Raw genomic sequence first — 20,179 nt, 5'->3', positions numbered from 1 at the left:
CCATGGCCGCTGAGCCTGCGCATCCGGAGCCTGTTGCTCCGCAACGGGAGAGGCCACAACAGTGAGAGGCCCGTGTACCGCAAAAAAAAAAAAAAAAAAGAAAGAAACTTTCATTCTAGTGACTAGAATAAAATAATCTTCTTTAAAGGGAAAAAATACTTGAGGGGGGAAAAAATGGTATAACATGTGTAATGCTGGAAATTTAAATATCAGTTTAGTTCCTCATTGCTAACATGGCATTTATATCCCAGATGAGATTTCGTAATTGATCCATAATTTGCTTCAGCTGTTGATTCTTCTGTTTGAGTTTCTGTGAAAACAAAAGAATTTATCAGAAACGTTTCATGAAATATATACCATGAAGGTAGAAGACTAAAATGTCACAAGTTAGAACTCCAGTGATCCAGACCCAAATTAAGCTAATTTCCTTAAGGCAGAAGGTCTCAATCCTTTTCTGGCCGCAAACATTCGCTGCAAGGCATGAGGAAGTCTAATTCAGCCCCCAGAGGCCTACAGCTCCATCCTCCACCTCCCTTCACTCCTCCACTTCTACCACCAAAGAAAATAAGCTAAATATTTACTTGTTATAAAACCTAAGTACATAGGTTTTCCAAGAGGCAGTGTAGCATAATGGTTAAGAACACAATCTCTAGAGCCAAACTCTCTGGGTTTATACTCAGCTCCTTCACTAACTAAATATATGATGTTGGCCAAATTACTTAAGCTCTCTGTCCCTCAGTTTCCACAACAGAAAAATGGGGATAATAACTGAACCTACCTCATAAGAGTTTTTATGAGGATCAAGATTTGATTCATGTCAAGTGTCAGAACTGTGCCTGGCATACAAGTAAGCATTCAGCAAATGTTACTGGTAGCCACAGAACAGAAACCGTCAACATAGAATAGAAAGTATAATAAAAATGCAATGCCTGATGCAATTGGTCTTTCAAACATGTGGCAGAACCACTGTTTGCTCTCAGCATGAAGTGCGACCTAATGCTGAAAACTGAAGACAAGATGGCACAGCCCTGATACAAGCTTCTTCGTAACTGAGATTTGCTGGATGCCCTGAATGCACGTGGCAGGTGTCCCTGTATCTCTAGATCTGGGTTTCTACTAGACCACAGTTTGTTAACTTCTTTTTAAGCATCCTTTCTTCAAATCCTATGTAGTAAATGTCTATGTAGATAAAACAAGATAACATAGAGAATTTCAAAGTGCTTACTAGTTATTATAATAATCATTACTATTAAGTAACCTCTTGGAAACATTACATTTGGAAGTAATATTATTTAGTTAGATAATTTCAAAGATACTATATTAAAATACCTCCAGATCAAGTAGTACATGTTCATTATAAAGAGACTTAAAAATCTTAATCTTGATTTCATTAAAGAGCAAACTAAGATTAAATAAATTGCTTATATTCTATCTAGAGTTAGAGAGGTAACAGGAGGTAAGAAGGTAAGGGAAGAAGAAATTCTTATTGGAAAACAGAAAAGCAATTTAAAGAGACTTAAATATTAATTAAATTTAATTCATATTTGAAAAGAGAATTAACACAACACAGTCAGATTAAAACATATGACCGTAGAGTACACAGGGTAAGCATACAGTATTCAGTACCATAAAGCTCACTTTAACATAGTTTTGGGGAAAAAGATACTGTTAGTACTTTAGGTACTCAGTCTCCTTGTTCAGTTTCACACGCCCGATCTTCTAAGTTCTGTTGTCATAAGTATGTGGCAGCTGCCTATTAAGTCGTTGTCACCCTAGAGACCAAGAAACTTCGCCAGCAATCAAGGGTGGCAGCAAAACAGGAACATACGAATAAAGGTGTATATTGGGAGGTCGAAAACCTCAGTTCCAGTTCTGACTTTGCCTCTAACTTGCTATTTGATCTTAGACAAATTCCTTATCCTCAGTTTTCTTCCGCAAGAAATTGGATTATATAATCTATTAGGCCCTTGCCAGTTCTAGTTTGTTTATACCCATACATAAGATGAAAATCAGTTACACAGACACATGTAATGAAAACCAGTAAGCTTAGTTCAGGGAACTAATTCAAGGCTTCAAAATGATTCAGTCAGCTGCCCTTTTCCACCAAGCCATCATTCCCCTAAGCTGTGAGAGACTTCGGCTACCATGATTCCCTGCTCAATTCTCATTTTTCAGGAGGAAAGTAGAGAAGAGCAACTGAATAAGAATAAAAGGAAGAGAAAGAATATGAGTTGATTTTTAAAAAATTATTTGAATTAGTACCTTCTAACATATCTTGAATATGGTCACTTAAAAAAAATTCAGAACTTCTCTTTGGAATGGAATTCTTAGCCTGTAACACATTTTGTTCCATAAATATTTACTGAGGGTATATTATGTGCCCGGCTCTGGGTTAGGCACTGTAAGGGAAGAAAAATGAGTAAGAAACGGTCCGTTGCCTTGAAGAAACTCCGCATGAAGTAGGAAGAAGCTACTGCCCAAACGACTAGACCATAACCTGGTTAAGGCAGATGGCAGGGGAAAAATATCAGATGCTGTGGAACCCCAACTGGTAGGGTCAGCAAACAAAGAAAATATTTTTGTTTGGGGTCTAGAAAAGTTGGTGGTGAGCAAAGAGTGGAAGGAAGGATAAATTTGGTCTCGTTAGTAGATAATGGGGATCCATTAAAATTCTTGAAGAAGAAGAAATATGATTTAAACTGCAATGAAAAAGGTTAACTGGGCAGATGTGTGCGATGGGTTCTCCTAAATAACTTCAATAGTGACAAATCTGTATCCATGGAAAAGGAGAAAGAGGAGGTATTTAAGTTTTTGAAACAGTTGAAGACCATTCAGAGGCCAAGTCTGGTGAATGAAGCTTAGTGATCACATTTTCAGTATAAATTAAGGAGTAACTAGAAGTAATAAAATTATATTCTTGAGTGGTTAAAAACAGACTTTCAAATCAATATCAACACAGAGGTTACAGATGGCTCCCACAATGGTTACATCACTGGAATAAATGCTACTTTCAAGAATACTCATTTGGAAATATAAATTCTGATATACTCATTTAAAAAATTTAGCGTCATTAACTCTTAAAGTAAGAGAACTAAAAAATGTGGGAAATTTTCAAGGTAATATTCAACTCTAGGAAATAGTAAAACTTTTTTTAAGTATGATATGTCATAAGGCATTTGGACAGTTTGTCTCAAAGAGGCCACAAAGTTTTAAATTAAAAGAATTAGCATACAAGTAAAATACCTAGAGCCAAAACACATCATGAAAATATCAACAGCAAAGCTGACAGTTATGCTTATTAGTGGTTAAACTGTAAATAAATTTTCATGACATGATATAGGATTTAATATATACAATCTTGCCACTGATTGATGTTAACAGAGGTTGACAGCTGCTGTTATCAAAATCCATCATCTGTGCCTAATTTGTTACATTAACAGGTGAATGTGTAAGTAGAGTAGATACTTAAAAAAATATGTTTATGCTAAGTCATACCATGTAATTTACTATTCATACAATTTACTATTCATACAGAGGCTGTGACAATTGGTCAAAAATGCTTTAACTTCTAGCTTGAACTCAATTATATGTCAACTCTGTAAAAACTACCCACATATCTCTTTCAGTTTCATTTTACCATTAACAGAATACTTTTAAGCAAAATAGAACTCATTCTGATATCCTTAAAATATAGTCTCAAACAAGTGTTCATCCTTTACTTGGGTATTAAGGCTTATGGATTCAAGGACATATGAAAAGAAAATGAAGTATTTTAAAAAGCCAAAAATTTGACTATTAAAATTAGGCCATTCTTCATCTGATGATTTATATCAAATACTGATTACAAATTTCATGCCCCAAAGTTTCATGCCACTATGGTAGACATCAGTGATATATATGTTGTTAGAAACCAGACTGACCATCAATATGTTCTGTACAATCTCAAGTACACAGTGATACTCAGCTGACCCTTAAACACTGTGGGGGACTGGTTCCAGGACCTGCTGCGGTACCAAAATCTGAGGATGCTCAAGTCCCACAGTCTGCCCTCTGTATCCATGGTTCTGCTTCTGCAGATTCAGTCAACTGCATATTGTGTAGTACTGGAGTATTTTATTGAAAAAAATCTGCATATGAGTGGATCTGCACAGTTCAAACCTGTGTTGTTCAGGGGTCAACTGTAGTTGAAAAATTAACTCAGTTAATTTAAACTACTTTTAATAGCATCTGTGTGACTATGTAATTAGGCCAACATTTTACCATCTGAAGGTGGCTATTTAAAATAAACATATTTTTCACAGAAACACTCAGGTATGTGTGCCATTAAGGCAGAAAAATATATATCAATTGATCATGAGTTTACTCAGTGTTTTAAAAAATTTAAAAAATTTAAAAAATTTAAATTTTTTCAATTATATTTTAATCTTATATTCTAGAAGGAAGGTACAAAGTTGGAAGAAGTGGGGGAAAAGAAAAAATAAAATACCTTAGTACCACTAATTATACATAAGATAACTTGGTTAACAGTCAGAATATGTATTATATTCAATTCACATTTATGATGTTTTATTTAAGGAATGAGTCAAAAATCTCTTTGGGTCAAAAGATCCACTTTGGTTTTCAGCTGTTAACTTTATTCTCTTCTGCCTTTTTTAGGGGAATTTCAATTTGAGTTAACCAAATCTTAGTCCTCTCCCTCTTTTTTTTTTTTTTCTGGTTTCTGTTTACTGCTTAATTCTCCAGTACTGTCTCAAATTACAGTAACAATTCCCAGGAAGTAAGAGAGAGCCATGAGGCCAATCAAATGAATACTTCCTCTGCCATTCAAGAGAAGATAGTTTCTCTCTAAATTCTCTTAAAAAAAAATTCCCATGGAAATATAGGGCTAAGCTTTAAATCTGTTTAATTTAAAACATGTAATGGATTCTTTCCTCTTTGTAATAATCTTCAGTTCAATACTGTGTTAACTAAAACAAGTTTTATGCCAAAGTTAGAAGTATGTACAACAGCAAATTCAACAGATTCAAATGGTTTATTCAAAATCAAAACGAGTTCTCAAATGCCTGAAGTATAAATGGGAACACAGAATTTAAAATATGGGCTTTTATTCCATAAATAGATGAACGTTCAGAAATACTACTTTGTTCACTGAAGTAAGCCTGTTGCAGATAAACACTGTGGACTAAACACATGTGTTTATCTTTTCTTTTTTCTCAAACCCTAATAAAATGGCAGGAGAGGAATGAAAAAGCTATATAAATCCATGTGGAGAAAAATGATCAGAAAGGAGACAACAGTAGATGTCAGGTGGCACATGTTAAGAATGAAAAGTAGAAGGGGAGCAATAAATGACATGGGAGGAAACTACTGTACAACCCAGATGGATGCAGGAAGGACGCCAGTGAGAACGGGCTGATCCGCCATGGAGACCTGGAGACAGGTGCCATCGCAAAGTCAGCACGTGAGGCCCCGGGGACAGAAACTGGAGGGAAACAGCTACAGGGACGCGCGAGAGCCCAGGTGCTCACTCCCACTCCTCACCAACGGGGGACTGAGTATCCTCTCCCGCGTCCTGTCCCACCTTTCAGGGAGCGAGAGGTTTGTTTCCTGTGAAATTGAACCAGAACAGCTGGGGATTCAGTGCCACCAGCACAGCAGACGGCAAGAAGACATGAGACTACACCCTATTTAGGGCACTGGAAGATTCTCCTCTGAAGAAATGGAATAGCCCTAAAGAAAAAAAGCCTCAGTAAATGATAGTTGGGGCTCCCCCCAAAGAGAAGAGCCAACTTGCTTCCAGATCTCGCTATGATGAAGCCAACTCACAAAGCCTGCGATAGGCTTTCCAGTGCTTCCCTCCCAAATATAAATGGCTCACGTTTAAGCATCAGATGCTCACCAGATCTTTTAGAGCCTCCATCTGCAAAGACGACAAAACATAACAGGAGTTGGCAAACTATGGCACATGACCTGTTTTTGTAAGGCCCATGAGCTAAGGATGGTTTTTACATCAGAACAAGGACCATGGGCTTCCCTGGTGGCCCAGTGGTTAAGAATCCGCCTGCCAACGCAGGGGACATGGGTTCGAGCCCTGGTCCGGGAAGATCCCATGTGCCGCGGAGCAACTAAGCCTGTGCGCCACAACTACTGAGCCTGTGCTCTAGAGCCCATGAGCCACAACTACTGAGCCCGTGTGCCCAGAGCCCGTGCTCCGCAACAAGAGAAGCCACCGCAATGAGAAGCCCATGCACCGCAAGGAAGAGTAGCCCCCGCTAGCCGCAACTAGAGAAAACCCATGCGCAGCAATGAAGACCCAATGCAGCCAAAAATAAATAAATAAAATAATTAAAAAAAAAAAAAAAGGAACAAGGACCACATGTCTCACAAAGCCTAAAATATTTACTATCTGGTTCTTTAAAGTTTGCCAAACCCTGTATGAGAAGATTATGGAAGAATACCTTCTAATTTCTGAGGGAACTTGATTTACAACATAGAATTTTATATCTAGCCAAACGATTAACTGGACAGATACGTGAAGGCTGAAGTCCCTGCATTCCTCCTAAAGAAGCCACTGACGCATGGACCTTACCGAGGGAGAAATAAACCAAGAAAGAGAAAGACAGGAGATTGAGGAAATAGTGAAACCAACAGAAGAGGTGAAGGAAAGCCCCAGGGCAATAGATGAACAGCAGGCCCAGGGAGCATTCAACCAAGACCTGAGGAGATGGGAGGACTTGGGGTGGGGGGTGGGGGGAAACCTGTAAGTCGTCTGATAATTTGATTCTGGAAAGTTGGAAAACAGTACTGAGGAGCAGCCACAGATGCATAAAGAACTAACCAAAATTTTTCAAAATTACAGAACTATTAACTTTAGGAAAACAAAATAATTATTCAAGGAAATGTAATTCTAGTTTACTATGTGGCTTAGCAATAAGCAGTATTTACGTGCCATAATAATATGAACACAGAATATTGAACCCCAATTATGACAACCGCATTGAAAGGACTGGGGGAAGGAAAGTATGTAGGTGGGTCCAGGACAGAGAGAGACTGTACAGAGAGCTACATCCTCATGTGGAGAAAGAAATACTCTTATACATCACAGTCTTGATATCAATTACATACTTTACTTAAAATTCACAAAATTCTACGTCAATAGCTAGTAAGAGTTTTTTGATTACACACTGTCAAAGTATTACTATAGTCTGATTATATGATAGGTCTTTAAAAAAAATCAAGAATAGGTTATGACTAAACCATCATATAGGAAAAAAAGAGGAACTCAGAGAAATGGAAAGGGAAATGAAACTTACCTTTAGAAAAATTACATCTTTCTGAAGTTACACAAGCTTGCCCCCACCCTCCCCCTGACCCCCCCCCGCAAATATCATAATAGTAGAGAACAAACTATATGTATGTCACATGTGGTACTCTGAAATCAAAGTTACCATCACAATTGTGTTTTATTTATATATACATTTCATTGTATTTTATAAATAAAATCCTTACTATAGAGAAAAATAGAATACATCCATTGTGAATTAATACATAGATTATCAACAGAAACATGTAACACTTAATAAATGAATGTCTTACATCTCTGTACTACCAAACACCACTTATTCTTCAAGATCTAAATTAAAAGTTCCCAATCCCCTCGTAATTTCCTACTGTAAATTGTTTATGCTTATTACTGTCAAATTTGCTGGAACTATTCTTCTTAATTTATATTTCACCTCTTAAAAATTGTTTTAAATGTTATTTTAGAAAAATCTATCCATCTTTTTCTTTTTTCCTGAGTTTTGATATACATTTTTCTTTTAATTTTCCAGTACTTTGTTTTGCAAGTCTTATTTTCAACTCTGAAATTAATTTTCACACATGGTGTAATGTAAAAGCTAGCTTAATTTTCCCCCAAAGTGTCTCTTTTTAAAGACTAATTTTCCACACAACCCCTCTTATGTCATATTAAATTCTCATATACAATAGGAAGACTTTTTCTGGCTATTATTTTACTAATCTATTCTTGTGCTGGTATTTCACACTTAATTATTGTTTTTACAATATACTTGATATCACGTTTTAGTTTTTGAAGCAAAGAGTTCTTTATTTTATTACTCTTATAGGAATTGTTTTATATATGTATTTTAGTATGCTCTCAAGAAAATCCAATTTGCATTTTATTTGGATTTGTTTTTTGATTGGTATTGCGCTAAAATCTTACTAGTTTTGTGCAGTTTCAAGAGAATTCATATTTGGATTTGGACTGTTACTGTTTAGAATAGTTATTGCCCATATAAGAACTTAATGTGTTCTTTCAACTATTCAAAACTTCTTTTATGTATCTTAATAAGTTTAGTTACATATATCATGGAAATAATTCCTAACTACTTAATATTTGTTGTTGCAATTGTGAATAGGATCTCATATTCTAATTTCTTTATGGCATTATAGAAAAATGGTATCAATCTTGTATTAAGCTCTTCTTTCAAACACTTATTGACTCATTCATCAATGAGCTTCTTTGAGCTTAAGCTTGAGTTAAAATGTTATGTACAAGCTTAAGGAACTTAACAGATTTGTACATAATATAACCCATTTCCTAAAGTTTATTTCAGTTTCACTGGCTATAACTTCTAAAATAGTATTAAACACAGTGGTGTAAGGCATCCTGTTTTATGCCTATATTTCATCTCAATGAAAAATGTTGGCTACTTATCTGAAATAAGTTTTTTTAAAAAAAAGACTATCTTGTTAATAGTTTTAAGCATTCTTTTTTTCAATTTAATCTACTGATATTATATGTAAACTGAGTCATCCTCCTCTACCTCAGAAAACCCTCTGTGGCTGTGGTGGATTAATTAATACCCTGATGAATTCTATTAACTAGCATTAAGAATTTCAGGAGTGGGGCAGGAGGTGGAAGCATGTATTTGTAAGTGAAGGAGCGAGATTGGTAGTTTTATTTACTGTGCTATTTGTTAGGTTTTGGTAACCATGTTTCCACCACAGAATGAACTGACAACATTCCTTATTTCCCTATGTTTCTAGAGAACTATCTGAACATTATCTTCTGAAATTCTAAAAGTACTCAGCAATAAATTCAAGTTAGGAACTTTTGTGGGGTGGAGGGTGGGATGGGGTAGTGCTTTGATAACTCAATTTCTTATTCAGCTGTTGAGACATTCACCTCTCCTACTTGTAAATTTTTATCATTTGCTCCTCCAAATACGCTCTAAGCTAGAGAGCTACAATTCTGCCTAGAAAAGAAGAAAGTAAGTGGGTTGTGACTGAGTGCCTATGAGGCTTTTCTAAGAGCTTTACTGCCTGAATTCTGTGGTCTCTCTTCTGACTATTCAGATGGCATTTCTACTTACCTTTTAGTCCTGGGTTGTACTCTAAGTAGGTTAAATTCGTCACAGAAACAACTTCAGGTAATTCTATAATTCAAATTATGTTGTTGAGTTACACAGACTCCCCTGTAATTTGTATCAATAATTCGGAAATATAAAACATACAGACTAGCAACTCACTTTATTGACTTCAGCAATTTCTCGCCTCTCTTCACTAGCAAAACGAGGTGGGCCGGCCCGGTCATCATTCTTTGAGCCATCGTCTTCCACGTATGGAATAAGTTGCTGGGAGTGACAGACAAAAGTTAAAAAAGTCAAACATATGACACACAATTTCCAATTATACTGGTATAGATAATGCATCCAATTAAGATCACTTTTTATACTTTTCTCTTAATAGTACAAAAATATATTTTAATTCAAATGACAGCCTAAAATAAAAGCCTTAGAAGTCTATCATTTCAGTGCACTCTACACATTAGCTTTTCAGATTTCTTTTGCAAAATAGTCCTTTTAGCAAAATTAGTTGTCACATGTAATTAAGTAATATCCTACTCAGTCAATCAGCAAATATTTAACTGGCAGATAGTGGCTGGGGAGACACTGCAAAAATAATGACAAATAAGACAAATGACAAATAAGTCCTACCCTTACAAAATTTATAGTTCGTTGAGATGGAACAGGCTTTCCTTCATCTATACTAAAAAGAAAGGAAGTTCATGGATGCGTATTATATAAATGTCATTTACTTACTATCTAGTATCTGTGCAGATTTCTAGATGTCTTTTAGTTGGGAGAAAGTTTTTTTGTAAGAGAAGAAAATTTATATAGCAATGAAACTTCTAGCAGGATTATAATTAAATACGTATGATTTGTGATGAAGTTTATTTGATGAAGCCTCTTGTAGATGTGACAGAGACTTCAGGAATTATCTAGTCCTTCCATCTTATATTACCAATGCAGGAACAGGACAGAGGTAAATAACTGGTACAATCAGGAGTCAATCTGCCCAAACTTCTATGAATTCTTGGGACAAATATAAACTTGCCCACATTCACAGCCACTTTCTTCCTTTCCTCCTAACGCAAGCAGAGTGGTCCTTCCTCCTGAAGACACTTTGTCTCCATTCCTGTGCCCTGATTCCTCTGCCCTCCTGTCTTCATTATTTATTTTCCCCAACCTCACCCTACCATTTTCTTCCTTTTTATCTAAACATGTTCTCCCATTTGGAGGAAAAAATCCCTAACCCTCAACTCTATCCCTCCTTCCATCTACTGCTTTCTTCTCTTGCTTTTAATCTAACCTTCTTGAAAGATGGATATCCACTTTCTGGCTTCAGTTACTTATTTCCTGTTTAATCTTCAGCTCACTGTGATCTGACTTCTTGTTGCTACCTTTTCACAGAAGCTCTGCTCAAATATACCAACAATTAATCTGGTGGACAGTTTTCATTCATTATTTTCCTTAACTTCTCTGCAGCATCTGTCAATGTCAACCACATTTCCCATCTTCCACATCTCTGACCCCTTCTTTTCAGGCTGTATTGCAGTTTACTCTTTCTCTGTGCACTCTTTACATGCTGATCACTCAAAGAAGAAAGCACTGATCACAGGAAACTGTTCCTTATATGTAATGAGAGAACATCCAAACCTTCCCAGCTACCTTTGGTGGCAGACATATAACTTGTCAACAGGAAAAGGGCACCTATAAAAATATCATATACCTAATTAACTAAAATATATCTATGATGTGAGATTAAATTTAAAAAATATTTAAAAACTAGAGTGATTCCACTAAGATAATTTAAATTAATAATGATAAAAATAGTTATAACCTTTTATTCATAAAGAACTTACATGAAAACCACTTTAAAAGGATTTTACAATACTATTAATATGCCTACTGAAACATCATGCACTGATTTAATTAAAATGAGACACTGGAAGCAATAATAAAAATTGCCACAGACAACCTTCTCCTCCCAACAACAAAAATTTACTATCAGGCTGGATGTTAAAGTCTACTAGAAATTATTAACAAGAAAAGACAGTAATAATTCTATGTGTGTGTGTGTGTGTATATATATATATATATATATATATATATATATATATATCACAATTTCATCTTCTCTAGTCAAAAGCAAAACCAGTATGTTTCATAACCTGGAAATATGGTGAAAACAGAAGAGAGAAAGGAAAAAATTACAAATGTCCTGAGACTATCTTAGACTCATCCTCCCTCTACCACTAAAACTTGCCTCTACTGGAATGGGATCCATCCCTCCGCAGTTTTCATTGCATTTATCATAGACCAATCGCAGCTTCCTGAAGAGAATAGAGAGTTGGCGAAGATGATCCTGGAGCTTTGCTAACCGGTCTTGATATGTTCCAGTATGGTAAGTGACACCGTTTGGCAGCTTCTCAATAAAGAAAAAGAAGAAGAAAAGAAAAAAATTAAGATCAGGACTTTTCAGCAGAAGAAAAAGAAGAGTATGCTGCCACTGTTGCAAAAATAATCTCAAGATACCTTAAATATGATAAGATAATTAAGATACTCAAGGTATGCATTAAAACATAAAGCTGTCACCAAAAGTTTTACTTTAAGGGCTTCCCTGGTGGCGCAGTGGTTGAGAGTCCGCCTGCCGATGCAGGGGACATGGGTTCGTGCCCCGGTCCGGGAAGATCCCACATGCTGCAGAGCGGCTAGGCCCATGAGCCATGGCCGCTGAGCCTGCGTGTCCAGAGCCTGTGCTCCGCAACGGGAGAGGCCACAACAGTGAGAGGCCCGCGTACCGCAAAAAAAAAAAAAAAAAAAAAAAAAAAAGAAGTTTTACTTTAAAAGGAAATCAATAGCAGGAGATAGGTACAAATCATATCATTAATAAATTATTACAAGTAACTGCTATGATCATAACTCTGTGTTGGATGCTTATATATTTTTAATTCAGGAATTTTATCAAAAGAAGCCAAAAATATATACTGAAATGACAAAAATCACAGATAAATGGAAAAACTACTACCTATTTAGAACTAAATGCACCTTTTGTGCAGTGCTGAAACTCACAAACAAAATCTTCCTTTCTCTGTACATCTTTACAGTATTTTATTCCCACAATTTGATCTGTGAAATCATCGTGAAATTAGAATTAACAAAATTTGTACCATGTTTTCTAGTATACGAGGTAATTTCATTATAAGCACTCATACATACACTTACCTTGGGGAATAAAGTGACTTAAAACCAAGACCCAAACTACTGTCTAATAGCTAGAAGATCAGTCCAGTCTTTCTAAACCTCAGTTCATCCTTTTTTTCTTTTCTGAACAGATGAGGTAGGAATGCAAAAAAAAAAAAAAAAAAAAAAAAAGAAGAGCCTGGTAGAGTGTTCAGAGAAGAAAGAAAACAAGACACACTATCGTTACAAGTAGGTAAAACCATAAACACTAAAAAAAAAAAAAAGACTGTAAAGGCCTATCTGTAGTTGTTAAAAGGTGTAATAGTTGATAAAAGATGTAATAGGAAGGTGGGCGTAATAATTCATTTTCTTCTTTTCTCTCATTTCCAAATTTCCTGTAATGTTATGTTTATAAGTTAAGGAGATGGATCTTCTGAAATTCTTTGAAATGAGTTTTATTAGGATTTTTGGAAATTCTCAAGAATTAAAACATTCTGAGGATTGTATCTCAAAGAAATGTGATAAAAGTACCAAGGACTGAATTAGTCAAAACAGTTTAAAGGAGAAAAGTATTATAAGAGTTCACCCCCCAATACAACATAGGATTTCTCATGACCTTTCAATTTATGAACTTCACAAACATTATCAAATAAGAGAAAAGTTTCAAAGGGTCACTGCTTTCTTGTTTGGGTGATAATAAGTATAATGATTACATCTTGCATACAGAAGCAGGCTCTACCTTTATTATGGTACTGACTACGTTGAGTACTTTGCCCATATTTTGTACTTAATAAAGACTAGAAGCAGCTGACATTTATATCCCTGTATTTAGTATAGTGCACACACACACAGAAAGTCTTGAAGTACAGTCTGGATTATTTTACTGTCATGAATTATTTTTTCCATAAATGGACACTTAAAATTCACTAAGAATTCTGTGTTATGCAAAAGAACTCTTGATAAATCCTTTCATAAAGGAAAACAAAATCCTTTGAAATACAAAGAACCACCCTCCTCAAATTCACCCTCTTAGCAAGTTTGGGTATTAGTTTTCACATAGAGCATCAGCTTCTCAAAGAAGGGAGCAATTAATTCATTCAAAAAATTTACTTTTCATGTTGTCAGGCACTGTTCTAGAAGCTGAGGTAGAGCAGTGAACATGAGAGAGATAAGTTTCCTATACCATAGAGTATATAATAGTGCCTAGGAGCTCTTGGGATAATACTATATAATGTAGATGCTTAGCTAACAAGCTCATCAGTAACCATCTCACTAATGAATACTGAATATCTGTAAATAAATATGTGATCATACCGCTAGACACTAAAAAGGCATTCAACTAAATTCAACATCCATTCTTAAAACAAATATAAAACTCTTAATAAAAATTCCCCAACACAATAAAATACATTTATCTCAGTTAAAAAGTCAGCACCATGATGAATGTGGAAATATTACAAGCATCTGCACTAAAGTCAGGAACAGAACAGGATGTCTACTAAGACCACTAATACTACCAGTCAACACTGTTCTGGAGGTACCGGCCGATGCAATCAGAGAAGGAAAAAAAAGTTGAAATATTAAAAAGCTGTGGCATAATCGTCACTATTTACAAATGATATAAAGTTCTATCAATAAAGGAAGTCAAGAGAGAGATGGGTACAAAAGTAATACACAGAAAACCATAGCTCTGCTTTCATATGTAAAAACAAAAGAAAATGAGAAAGGAAAAAGACCCCATTTACAACAGCAACAATAAAGATAAAATATCCAGATAAAATATTTGACTTAAAAAATGTCAAGATAAATATGAAAACTTAAAATACTTCATAGAGACACAAAAAAGGATATTTTGTGTTCTCGGTTAATAAGACTCAACATCATACCAATATAAAGTCTCTCTAGGTTAAATCAACGGAATAAAAGCACTAACAGGATTTTCTCAGAACTATTAAGGTGATTCTAAAGTACATGTGGAAAGGTAAGCAAGAATGGCCAAGGCGATTTTGAAAAATAAGTGTAAATACTTTATAGAGCCTCAATAAATGTAAGAAAGTTTGCCCTTACTACATAAAAGAAGGCAGCTAAGTGGAATAAGCATCCATAAATTGATTCATTTATATGAAGTAGCATCTGAAATCAATGGAGGAGGAAAACGAATTATTCAATCAACTTTTTGGAAAAAGTAAAGCTGGGGCCATGCCTTACACTTCATACTAGGATAAATTCCATACAGATCAAAATTTTAAGTATAAAAATTGAAACAAAACTGAATTTTTCCTGATTTTGGAGTGGGAAAGGACTTCCTGACTTAGACATTGAACCTAAAATGACTGATAAATTCAGCTACCTTAAACAAATATATGTATGGCAAAAGGTAAACAACAGACTGGGGGGAAAAATTCTTGCAAGTTATATGATACAGAGCAAGTTTTTCTAATATGTAAATAGCCAAATCTTATAAGTTGGGGGAGAGGGTAAAAAAGACCAAAAAAAAAAAAAAAAAAGAAAAATGGGCAAATAATATGAACAAGCAGTTAACGGAAAAGGAAACAGAAATGATTCATAAAAATATGAAGAGATGCTGGAACTCATTAAGACTAGGAGAAATGTAAAGTAGATTTTCACCTATCAAATGATCAAAGATCCAGAAATATAATTTGCTGTGTTAGTCTCAGCCTGATTGTTGGTCAGGAAATGGTAGCATAAGCTGGTACAACTCCCATGGAGCGCAATTCATCATAATTTATCTAATTACAGAAGCACAAAGCCACTTCTAAGAATTATCCTGCAGGTATACTTGAGCATTTATGTAGGAAGGTATTCACTACAGTATAACAGTGAGAGATTAAAAGCAAGCTAAATGCCCTTCACTAGAGGACTGGCTAAATAAAGCACAGTATGTCCATGCAGTGGACTACTATACTATACACCTGAAAAGGAAAAGGAAGTATTTTCTGTATAGATATGAATAAACTCCAAAAGGTACCAAATGAAAAAAGCAAGGTGCAAAATGTGTATAATATACCAGTATTATCTGTGCAAAAAGGGAGGAAATGAAAGAATATACATTTGCTTAAATATGCACAGACTATGTGGAAGGATATATTAGGATAGTAATAAAAATCAATAATAATCATCACCTGTGGAGAGAAGTTAGCTAGCAGCTAGTGATGGGAGGGGGAATGTTCACTGTAATGTCCTTTTTTATTTCTGAATTCTGAATATGTTCAGAATATACAAATATATTCTATTATATATTCAAAACAATTTTTTTTTAAGATTTAAAGCATAACAAATAGAACCAAAGCAATACTTTCTTATGCAGGGAATCTTAATCTGGGATCTAGCAATCTTTAGGGAGACATCTGTTAACCCCCTGAAATTTTATTCAAAATGTTTACATGTGCATTTTTCTCAGAAGAGAGTCCATGGTTTTCATTAGATTTTCAAGAGGCTAAAGGACAACTAATAAAGAACCGTTTCTCTAAAACAAATGCTCAGAAATAACCTCAGCAGTTGATATTTATGGCACTTCATCCTTCTAGATTAATAATATAGAAGATAATTTTAAAAATTTAAATACTTAAAAGAATGCATTAATAAATAGCTTATATGTAGTCTTGTTTGTACCACTTCTCTCAGCTTTTTATAAATGAAGGAGCACACTGTTGCTTCATTTCCAGCCAATTATGATATGGCCCACAGGGTCTTAGAGGAGTTAAATCACAGGATTCACAATATAAGAAGCACAAAGAAATAACTATTGTAGTCCCTTACAAATTGGTTTAGAATATATGTCCACAGGTAATCTAGTTATTAGTAATACTTTTTTGAAAGAGTTCAGTTCTTTCAGTGTCAGTTATGGATGTGTATTATATTTCTGTTAATAGTACAAATTGTTTGACAGCAAGTTAGTATTATAAAGAGGTTAGTAGGACGAGCTACCAGTCATGTGTGATGTTGGGTAAAGTCTTCTCTCTTTAAGCCTCAATTTCCTTAACTGTAAAATAGAGATAAAAATACTTCTTAGAACTGTTCTTATAACAGTATACCTGACCAAGGAAAGTACTTGATAGATGTTAGCTATTAGCTCTACTAGTCCAATACAGCAGGTTGAAAATAAAGGAATATTTGCTAAACTCTGAGATCATTTAACCCATACTTTAATCATCTTATATATTAATCCATTAATTTTTAAAACTATTGCCAAAGATTTCATATCTTCTCTTGGATTCCCTTTGTATTTTATTTCACGCTGGCTTTATTGACATGGTCTTAAAATATTTCCATACAACTGTATTACTTCTAGAATCAATAGGAAAAAAAACCCTCAACCATTAAAAAAAAGAAAGGCAATAAAACATTCTTTAGTGCACCAACTGAAATAAGAGTTCTAAGAGTCTGAGGGCCTCGATTCAAATTTACCCTATACTGACTAGATTTGGACAAGTCACTTCACCTCTCAGAATCATAGAATCCTCATCCATAAAACAAGAATGATATCCACATCCCATAGTAGTAAAGACAAGCATTAAAAATGGGTTAGCAAGGGCCTCCCTGGTGGCGCAGTGGTTGAGAGTCTGCCTGCCAATGCAGGGGCACGGGTTCATGCCCCGGTCTGGGAAGATCCCACATGCCGCGGAGCGGCTAGGCCCCGTGAACCGTGACTGCTGAGCCTGCGCATCCGGAGTCTGTGCTCCGCAACGGGAGAGGCCACAACAGTGAGAGGCCCGCGTACCGCAAAAAAAAAAAAAAAAAAAAAAAAGATAAGCAAAATGGTGCTGAAATAATTGGATATCCAAATGCAAAAAAAAAAAATCCATATCTATCATTATATAAAAAAATTAACTCCATGCAGATCATAGACCTCAATGTAAAACCTAGAACTATAAAACTTCCAGAAGAAAACATAGGAAATCTTTGCCACCTTGGGTTAGACAAAGATTTCTTAGATATGGAACCAAAAGCAAAATCTGTAAAAGAACAAATCAATAAATTGGATTCCATCAAAATTTAAAATATCTGTTCTTCAAAAGGCAATATGAAGAGAATGAAAAGCCACAGACTGGGAGACAAAACAAAGACATACAATACAGAAAAAGAAAAGACGTACAATAACAAGTGCTGGCAAGAATGAGGAGTAACTAGAAGGCTCAAGCACTGCTGATGAAAATGTGAAATGGTGCGGCCACTTTGGAAAAGTTTCTTAAAATGTTAAACAGACATTTCCCTTTTAACCCAGCAATTCCACTCCCAGGCATCTATCTTCTTAAGAGAAATGAAACACATGTTCACACAAACATTTGTAGCTGAACACTCATAGCAGTATTATTTATAAGCGCTCCAAAGTGGATACAACCCAAATGTCCATCAACAGATGAACAGATACGCTAATTGTGTTATATTCATACGGCAGAACACTGTTCAGCAATGAAGAGGAAGGAACTACTGATACATGCTGAGTGAAAGGAGCCACACCGCCCGCCTGTACCAAAAATCATAGTGTATGTTATAGGAAACTCTATAAAATGCAAACTAATTTACGGTGCCAGAAAGCAAAGCAGAGACTGGCTGTGGATGGAAGGCCAGAAGTAAAGATTTAAAAGGGGCACGAGGAAACTTTGTGGGGTGATGGATGGTTTCACACGTCCACATGTGTCAAAACTTTAAATGCATTGTACTGTACGTCAGTTATACCAAAATAAAGCTGTTTAACAAAATGCTTAGCAGAATCTGAATTCAACACCTTGGACCCTCAAAAAGTATTCTGTGGAAAAATATGAGATTAAAATAATCCCAAGAGCATGGCGGAATGAGACTCACCTCTACCTTGAAAGATACAAGAGTTCGCCTAGAAACCTGAGAACCCGGTCGAATCTAGAAAATGTGGCTTCAATCTTCCAGAAATCCGGCCTGGAAAACATCACCTCCACATCTTGGGGACAGACACATTATTGGGGAACGCTTCTGAATGTAAATGGGGGAGACCACATACTCGAGGTTTGGCCAGGGCAGCTGCGTCGACGCCCAGGGACCCCACGTAACAATTAAACCAGCAGCCCCCTCCCTCGCAGAAACATCCCGCTTTCTCCACGCACGGCCGTGACCGGAGCCCTCCTTCCTTCCCACCTGCATGTTCCTCAGGAGCTGGAAGATCTCCATGGTGCGGTACACGATGTCCTGAACCGTCTCCTGCCCGATCCGGCAGAGCGATGCGGTGTTGACCTCCCGGGCCGCCTGCTGGGCTTGGGGCCCGGCGAAGGGCCCGGGCGCCATCCCTGACGCAGCCAACGGAGGGGTGGACATGGCGTGGCAGCGGCGTCAGGTCAGCAGGGCTGCAGAGTAGGCGTCAGGGGGTCCGCCCGACCGTTGCTGGCCTCGGCGTGAGCAGAAGCTTCTAAGACCGGGCGATCTGATTTCAACACAGCTGCCGTGACTTCCGCCACCGTAACGTAACACGTCATCAAACGTCACGGGGACCGCGCCCTCGGCGGGGTCCCTGGGAACCTGTGTCAGCGCAAGGTCGGCCGGGATTGGACTGGACGCCCGGGCGGGGCGGGACGGGCGGGTTGAGTAGCCAATCACCAGCTGTACTCTAGCCAGAGGGGGCGGTGCGCGTGGTGGAAGGCCGGTGGGCTTTCCACCGCTTGGTTTCCCAGTATCAGCCAATGGTTAGAACTCTTGATAGAACGCTTACTTCGTCTTAATTTCCTTGCTGATCTTTTTTTTTTTTTATAACAAGCGTACGAAGTGTGTAGTAGTATTGTTCTTTCACAACTAGAAGGCAGGCCCAGAGGGACTAGTTTGACATGTTTAGTCGCATACAGCTTGCAACTGATAACCTGCGATTTGAGTTTTTGATCTTCATGCTTCACTGTGACCTGACACCAACTCCCCATTTGTTGTTGGTCCCTGCTGAAAAGTCGGTTTATTCGGGAAGCTTTCCCGATCACCGGAAGTATAAAATTAACACTTCTCTCTCACATACACTATCCCCCCACCCCCATCCCCTTTCTGACTTTGGCACTATGTTGTATATAATTTTCAGTTTGTTTACATTCTGACTTCTCCTCGCCTTATTCACACACACTAGAATGCAAACTTTGTAAAAACAGAGACTATGTTTTATTCGCTTACTGTATGCTCAATGCTTACTGATTGGCACATAGAAGGTGCTCGATAAATACATGGTATGACATTATAAATGTAAGAAAAATTAGAATAAAGCCATTCTCTCTCCTACCACTTCCTATCCATTTCCAAAGGAGGGGGAAAGTCCAGAATGTGAAAACTGGTGATAGGCACTAAATTACTGTGTTTTAAGTAGTATCTGAACACTCCATTGGTAAGGACTTCACAGGAAAATGTTATTAAAACGACATAGGAGCCATTGTGGAGATTTTAAGCATAGTGATTTACAGCTGTTTAGTGAGCAATTGCCATTTGACAAATATTTACTGAGCACCTACTAGTGATGGGTGCTAGAAGTGGCGATAGAGTAGTGGACAAGTCAGACAAAAACTCTGCACTCCTGGGACAGACTACTAAATATTGTGATGAGTATCTAGAAGCAAAAGTTCAAGGTCCTAATATCTAGGTGCTAACAATTTAGGGGATCAGGGACAATCTGAAGGGAATAAGTTGGG

At 36.7% G+C, this 20,179-nt stretch overlaps 1 protein-coding gene across 2 annotated transcripts; it reads right to left on the bottom strand.

The window, feature by feature from the left end:
* Positions 1-123: 123 nt before the first annotated feature.
* On the bottom strand, positions 124-18,985 carry MED30 (mediator complex subunit 30). 2 transcript variants are annotated; one of them, XM_060128103.1, is made up of 5 exons: positions 18,663-18,985; positions 11,614-11,772; positions 9,534-9,638; positions 9,378-9,440; positions 124-310 (listed from the first exon to the last, which is right to left on the bottom strand). In XM_060128103.1, exons 1-4 carry the CDS (start codon positions 18,837-18,839, stop codon positions 9,417-9,419), a joined length of 465 nt encoding a protein of 154 aa, XP_059984086.1. In that variant the 5' UTR covers positions 18,840-18,985; the 3' UTR covers positions 124-310; positions 9,378-9,416. The 2 variants fall into 2 exon arrangements, with proteins under 2 accessions (XP_059984086.1, XP_059984085.1); XM_060128102.1 differs by lacking the exon at positions 9,378-9,440.
* Positions 18,986-20,179: the final 1,194 nt, after the last annotated feature.

The sequence above is a fragment of the Lagenorhynchus albirostris genome, chromosome 17, assembly GCF_949774975.1.
Source record: "Lagenorhynchus albirostris chromosome 17, mLagAlb1.1, whole genome shotgun sequence".
NCBI classification, from domain to species: Eukaryota; Metazoa; Chordata; class Mammalia; order Artiodactyla; family Delphinidae; genus Lagenorhynchus; species Lagenorhynchus albirostris.
Note: the sequence above shows the minus strand (reverse complement) of the source record. Positions and strands in the feature narration are given on the sequence as shown.